We start from the raw sequence: 7,660 nt of genomic DNA on the forward strand, positions 1-7,660 counted from the left end.
TATGACTTATAACGATACACTACAAGTCTACAAGACGTACGTTTTTAGAATGTTGGTTGATGTAGACTTTTTGACATTAATATTACATAATTATGTTATTGAGTAATATACGCAACGCGAAATTATGTCATATAATTGTTATATACTATTTAAAATTTAATAAAATTTAATTTAATTTTAACTATGATTATGATTATAATCACTTAGATTTTTAAAAAAAAAATAATGTATTTGTTGTTATTAAATATGCATAGGGAAATGCCAAAATGAGTTATTCAAGTACTATTATTAAGAATGCAATAGTATAGGTAAAGGTTAAAGGTATAATAGTGTCAATGAAAAATATCCTAAATATTTTTCCTATACATTGCATATTATTATAATATTAATATGCATGTACTCATAACTTATAACTACTAAGGTACCTATTAATGCATGTTGTTAAGACAAAAAATATTCTAATAATCTAATCTTCGTAATTATAGTATGTAGATTACGTATTATTATGTAAACATATACATCAAACAAGGTCAACAGTTGTCGATTACTAGAAAATAATATACAATGTGTTGATATAGTTTTTTTATTATTTCAAGATCCAAGTGTAATAACAAAACTATAAACACGAAGCATTATTAATTAATAAATACTATTATACACATAATTAGTCATAAATATGAATTCTGTATACCTCTTAAAATATTAAATACTTATTAGAAAAAATTTTCTCACCAAAACTAATCGTCATAATTTTAGTAGATATACTTAAAATAACTGGTTAAAATACTGCCAATACTACATTATACACTTTTGCATTAGATATTTAATACAAATCGCTTAAGAAATGTACCACCCTGTGCCCCTGTATGAGGAGAGTTTTTTTTTAAATATTTAAATATTTCATTATTAAAAATTTAAAAGTAATAAAAAAAAGAAACAATGGATTAGGTACGATCAAAAAATTATTCTCGAGAAAACAGTTTATTTTACTTTTTATTTTTATTTAAGTCCTAATAAGGTGTTATTAGTTATTATAAGTATAAACAAAATTCAGAAATAGTCAATTCATTTAGATAGATTATAAACATTCAATAACATGAATTAAAACAATAATATGATAAGAGTAGCTCTGCATTGGAATATCAAAAATTATTACCTAGATATCAAATTGAACTTGGACCATTTTTCTTTAGTAAAAGTTTTTGATAATTTCTAGGCACAAAAAATACCAACAATCATTATTAAGTATTTGACATTTTCAAAACAAATTTACTTTTACAATTTTTTGAAGTATTCTTCATTCTGTGAATCATATTATTTTTCCTTCACAGGTATCACACTTACTTATTGTTTATTATATAATGCAAATATATAATAGGTTGTTAAATCAACATTTTAGATTTAAAAAATATACTTATCTAATACCTATGTATAATATATTTATCTAATTTGATAAAAATATTTAATTCATTTCTTAAAGATATCAAATATTATTTTCTTCAATAACCACAAATACATATTCCATTGATTTACGTGACATTTTCAACAAAGACATAAAAACATATTCAATGTATGTTATTAAATTAAAATACCAAATTTTTTTCACTTAGCCATTTAGGTAGATGGGTACCCTAAAAAAATTGAAGTGTAAAAAAAATCCAATCGGTTAACTTTTAAAATATTCGATTGTTTTATTATTTTGATTATTGTCGGAAACAGGCATACCTAGTTTATAAAATTATATAAGTTTTTTCCAAAATGCATAAGCATCCATACATGGATTTTGAATAAGACTGGGATGACTTGAATTGAATAGGATCACCGATTGGTTTGGTTTTGTAAATTCAGGCCAAGGTAAACCATTTTCTAATCCATCGATGGTAGGATTACTGTAAAATATAAAATATAGTTGTAAGTTGACTAAAATAATACAAGGCATACATCTTGGATTATGTTAAACTAATTAATGTATTAATCATCAGAAGTTGAACACAATGTGAACCGGTACTAAATAAATTTAATAGTAATTCATAGGTGGATAGGTAGGTACATTGAATATATTAATAATTTTACTGTACATAATATGTTCCTATTGTATAATTAATGATTCATTTTAGATTTAAAATATTGAGTTTTTTTTTTATTATTATTTTAATAAGTCTCAAGGCCACTGTATTTTGAGTCTTCTACATACATCACCAGGAAGTGAGGTGGAAGAAAGTTGATTTATTTAATGGGTTACTGTGAGAGGTCAAGTTGGTGTGAAATTTAAAGTAATATAATTTTGCTAATTGATTGAGTGTAGGAATTTTTAGATCTTTGTGCAGATTGTTGTTTGTGGAATACTAAGGAGAGGATGTTATCACTCGTAGGCAGATGGATTGAAAAGCCTGAAGCGTTTTGGTATTGGAAGGCTTTACAGTGCCCCATGACTGGATACCGGATGTCCAAACTGGTCGAATAATTGATTTCTATATAATAAGTTTATTAGTTAGGGAAAGTTTAGATTTTAAGAGTGGTCTAAGGATATGAAGTCTAGAGTTGATATAGTTTTACGTTAAAGTTATAAGTGTGGGCTCCAGGTTAAGCGTTTATCATGAATTACACCAAGATAATTACAACTTAATTTGCCTTTGGAATTGTTAGATTGTTTAACGTAACAGGTGGAAAATCTGTATTTCTTAGTGAGAAAGTTACTTGAGCATATTTATTTTCGTTTATTTTCATTTTCCATCTGTTTGCCCACAAGCTGATCATATTTAAATGATTTTGGATCATTTCACTGGCTGTGACGTGGCTTTTGTGGGAGGCGGTTATTAGCATGTCGTCAGCGAATGTACCTAGAGATGTATAGAAGGTTTTGGATATGTCTTGAGTGAAAATCGAATAAAGGAATGGAGCGATGTCGCTTCCTTGTGGGACTCCAGCTTTAATAGTATAGAGGGTTGAGTAGGTGTTGTTTAGGCGGACAGTAAAATAACAATTTGACAGATATGATTTTATTAAGAGGAAATAAGGGGCGGGTAAAATTTTTTTAAGTTTGTACCATAGTCCATCATGCCAAACCTGATCAAAATATCGATTTAAAAATTATAAAAACAATTCAAATAAATGTACTTACTCAGATGCAACGAATTTATACCAAATATTAATGACTAATTTCGAAACTTCAAGATCTTTTTCGTTTAAATCATTTGGATTTAAGCTATTCATTTTGAAAATACTATTTAGTTCATCGCCATGGGTGACTCCTAAGGGTCTCTCACATGAGCCAAATGCTTTATTATAAGAAAATTCATTTTGATAATTATAAAAATAACTATACACGGGAGATGACAATTTATATGCCATATCAATAACACATTCTGTAAAACATGAATCGGTGAACATCTGAAATACAGTTATACATCGATTATGTAGAATGGTAATAAAGAAATTTAAGGTTTTGACTATATTATTGATTATTATACCTACTTTAACAGCGTTGATATGCGTATGATCATCTATACCTCCAGATGGGAAATATTTTTTAAGCACTTTTTCTCCAATTTCGTCAATGTTCTCAGGTGTTGTATAATAATTATAATTCATCATTATTGATATTAAACGATTAAAATCCGTACGAAGTTCTGGATGTAGTAATGCCGTATTGTTGTACATAGCTGAGGAAATACAATTATATTTAGGTAAGTAGGTATTATTTTTAGTTTTTTATTAATACTACTGAAATGTATTTTATATATTACATTAATTATAAATTAATTCAATACACTGTATTAATTCTATTGTATCATTTAATTACGAAAAATCGTTTTTATCTATCAATTTATGACATAAAAATAAATCTATCTGTCAGTAAATGTAAAAAAAATACGTTTAAAAATTTGAAAATATTTAAAATACTTTTTGAATGTATTTTTATTTAAAATCAGTAGTTATTGAAAAATATATTTAAATAATCTTTCATTCAAGTATTTAATAAGTATGGTTCTTAGTTATTATTTAACTCACCAGCAACAAACAAACCACCTTCGGCTGAATTTAAACCAACAATAGCTGGTACGAACGACTCTTGATGAAAGTCATATATTGGATGATGACAAAGAAATGCTTCTTGACCAGTATTACAGTTTTCAACCACAGGATTGAATAAAATGAAAGGATGAACAATCCAAGTCTAAACAGAATTTTTTTATCAGATAAAACATAAAAATTATTTAAATCTTAGATTAATCTACAATAACCACTCATATTTCTTTAAGCACTTTTTCTCCAATTTCGTCAATGTTCTCAGGTGTTGTATAATAACATTTTTCTTAATGTTTTTAGATGTACATAAATACTACATTCATTTTAAGAAAATTACCGGTTTCTACTTCGTCTACCACTTTTAAATTAAACCAATTAAAATATTTTATGATTCCAAAAATCCAAACACATTATTTTGTAGGTATTCCACATTTAAACCAAGTGGAAATACATTGTTACGTCACATGAGCTATAGATTCATAGACACATTAATCTATTTTTAAATCTTATTAAGTAGATATTGTCTCAAAGTATTTTATCTCATTTGACTGTTTTCTTATTACAGTAAAACTCGCACAAGATGCTCTTAAGATCAGCTCAAAAGAGCGTATTAAGCGGGAAATCGTCTTAAGGAAGAGCGTCTCAAGTGAGTTTTATCAGACACTTTTTGTTTGAAACTATTTGTTGAAATGAATAACATACGAATAATTTGGTGTGAAGATCTATCAAATATTGAGCTGGGATTTGTCTCAAACATTTCAATATGTCTTCGGATGTATCGAAATTACACCCTGAAATAGTTGCCACTGCATGGGCGCGTTTACGAGGAATTCCAGGAGGTAAAACGGCCCACTTGCAAACCGGTGCACCACTTTGAAGTATGGCTTTATGAAAAAGACCTTTACTCATCGGCGATAGCATATGATATCCTGTGCTAGCACCTCCTGAACTTCCGCCGGAAATTGTCACTCGATTAGGATCACCGTTAAAATGCATTATGTTTTCCTGCACCCAACGTAATGCGGCTACTTGATCTTTTACTCCGTAGTTTCCGGGTATCACATCATCTTCGGCGCTGAGAAATCCTGGGCAATCATAACGAGACGTTTGATTTATATTAGTTAAGCAATATTGTATAAAAACCACGAGAAAAATATAGAGTATACAATATTAATTCTGCAGTGTTGCGAGACGTTTGAAGTACTAACCGAATATACCAAGTCTATAGTTCATTGTTACCAATATCACGTCCTTGTCCATAAGATAATCTGGTCCGTATAGACCAGACCTACTGTGGCCCCAAGTAAATCCTCCTCCGTGAATCCAAAACATGACTGGTAACGACTTTTCATTCGTTTTTGGAGAATATACATTTAAATACAAACAGTCTTCCTGACCGTCCGTGCTTCCCTGTTGAATACAGATATTTGATTCTTTCGTAGCGTCCAATATGCCGTCCCATGGTCCCACCGGTACTGGTGCCTAAATTAAAAAATACATCGTGTAACAATAATTGTAGGAAAAATGTTTCGTTCAGTCGAATGATGACCATGTTTATATACATGAATAAATTATATACCTTAAACCTAAGTTCTCCAATTGGTGGTTTTGCGTATGGTATTCCGGTATAAGAATAATAAGACCGCCCATTTCGAGATTTCAAAATTTGTCCTTTAATCACGCCTTTAGTTATTTTCAACTCCTGTGGTATGCATTGCACCAAATCTAAGTACAGCACGACAGCAATAAAAGTCCATTTTATAATCATCTAAAATGTTATCAAATTATTAGGTTTATTTATAGTATGATGTATTTATATAGTAGGTAGGTAATTAAAAACTATAACTTTAATAAACAGAGGCATATTTTTAAATATGCAAAGTATAGAATCCATTAGTGGCAAAATGTATGAAGCAGCACATTTTAATCTAAGTTCCGAAAGGTTTAATGATGCATTTAAATTGCATTTTATTGTACTGCTATGGTTGAGAATAAATATATTACAACAAGTAAATTAATAAACTTAACCTCTGTTTAAAAAATTTTGATTACTTTATATATAAATATTAAAATATATATATATATTACTTTAAGTTGGTATTTTTTTTCTATTTTGCTTGAATCAAAATTATTTTATTTCTTTATAAATTATTTTCTAAATTTTAGATTCTGAGTGGCACGATGAATGTATTGAATTTACAATGATGTGTGATTTTTTTGAATTTTGAATTTTTTTTTGTGTCTGACATCACCTTTTAGGACAGTAAAACAGCTTCGATTTTCTTCAACAGTATCTTGTTTGATGGGAAAGTGAATCTAGTTGGTGCATTCGGGAGATCAAAATTTGAAATTTCCAATAGTTTTCAAAAGCGCCGTAAAAAACAAAAGAAAAATTAAGGAAAAACGGGAATTTTTACGCAAAAGCTGTTTTCGAGAAAATCGATTTTGGTTTTTGGTGTAACTTTGTGTCAATAAAACTTTATTTGTTGAGTAAAAATACTTGAAAATTGAATACATGGCTCCTACTATATTGTTACAATGACATTTGAAAAATGTTAAAAATCCTTAGACACAGTTTATTTTATTAGCATTTAAAGTTCAAAAGTTGACAAAATATGTAAAAATCACGAAAATTAGCAAGTTATTTTGAGTTAAGCATTCGTAAAAATTTTCCTTTTTAAATCTAAGATTTGAAAATGTATTACAAGATTCCACATAATATTGTCTACCTTTGTCAAAAAAAAAAAGGTGTGTAAGTGGATTTCGCTCTACTGTACAGTAGGTTACAAATGGATCACTGTATAATGGATGGTATTAAATTTGAATTCAATGATATAATATCATTGTATAAGAAAAACGATTCTGAGCGGAGACGGTATGTCAGTCTAGGTATAAGACATAATATTATATTATAGTCTATTGTATTTAAAAAAAATTGACCTATAATAAATTCCAAATTAATCATATCACAATATCTATTAGGTACTTATAACGCGTTATACATCAACAACAAACCGTGGAACTATCATAGATATATAATAGTATACTTTAGAAGTTTCAAGTACCCACGAATAATATTATACATATCATAACAAAATAACTAAAATAGTTATTCTAGGTTTTTTAATATGTAATTTCGTCCAAATTTGAACTTAAAATGACTATAAAAATTAACTGTGTTTATGTATTTCATAGAATTTTTGGTAACAGAATTAAATATTTACGTGGAATCTGTTTTTAAATTTTCAATCCTTAAATATAAAAGTTGAACATTTTATAAATTTTTAACTACAAAATTATTATTCAATTTTAAATTTGATAAATTTTGTCAAAATTTGATCTTTAAATGCTTATAAAAAAAAATTGTGCCTATGTATTTTTAATATTTTTCAATTGCTATTGTAACAATATATCAGGAGCCTTGTATTAATTTTTTACACTTTTTAGCCCAACAGATAAAACTTTATTGATATTTATAGAAAAAAAACAAGAAAAAATTGAAAACTGAAAATGTCCGTAAACAGCTCAAAAAAAGTCAAAATATTTTCAAAATTGTATGGTGTATAGGAAATGCTAATATAAACATACAGTAAAATTTTCAAGTCTCTACAGTCACTCGTTTTTTTAATTA

At 27.7% G+C, this 7,660-nt stretch overlaps 1 protein-coding gene across 2 annotated transcripts in view; it reads right to left on the minus strand.

Moving 5' to 3' along the window:
* Window positions 1-1,666: 1,666 nt before the first annotated feature.
* The window catches only part of LOC100163376 (venom carboxylesterase-6), an 8,774-nt gene continuing 2,780 nt past the window's right edge, over window positions 1,667-7,660 (minus strand). The window contains exons 2-8 of one of the 2 annotated variants that reach the window (XM_001950620.5): window positions 5,609-5,797; window positions 5,238-5,511; window positions 4,732-5,114; window positions 4,012-4,177; window positions 3,475-3,662; window positions 3,122-3,390; window positions 1,667-1,889 (exon numbers count right to left, since the gene is read on the minus strand). In XM_001950620.5, the coding sequence (XP_001950655.2) occupies window positions 1,739-1,889; window positions 3,122-3,390; window positions 3,475-3,662; window positions 4,012-4,177; window positions 4,732-5,114; window positions 5,238-5,511; window positions 5,609-5,797 (1,620 nt within the window). In that variant the 3' untranslated portion in view covers window positions 1,667-1,738. Of the gene's footprint in view, window positions 1,890-3,121; window positions 3,391-3,470; window positions 3,663-4,011; window positions 4,178-4,731; window positions 5,115-5,237; window positions 5,512-5,608; window positions 5,798-7,660 lie in introns of those variants that run through there. The other variant, XM_029488302.1, reaches the window with a different exon arrangement.

This window comes from Acyrthosiphon pisum, chromosome A1 (assembly GCF_005508785.2).
Source record: "Acyrthosiphon pisum isolate AL4f chromosome A1, pea_aphid_22Mar2018_4r6ur, whole genome shotgun sequence".
Classification (NCBI taxonomy): domain Eukaryota; kingdom Metazoa; phylum Arthropoda; class Insecta; order Hemiptera; family Aphididae; genus Acyrthosiphon; species Acyrthosiphon pisum.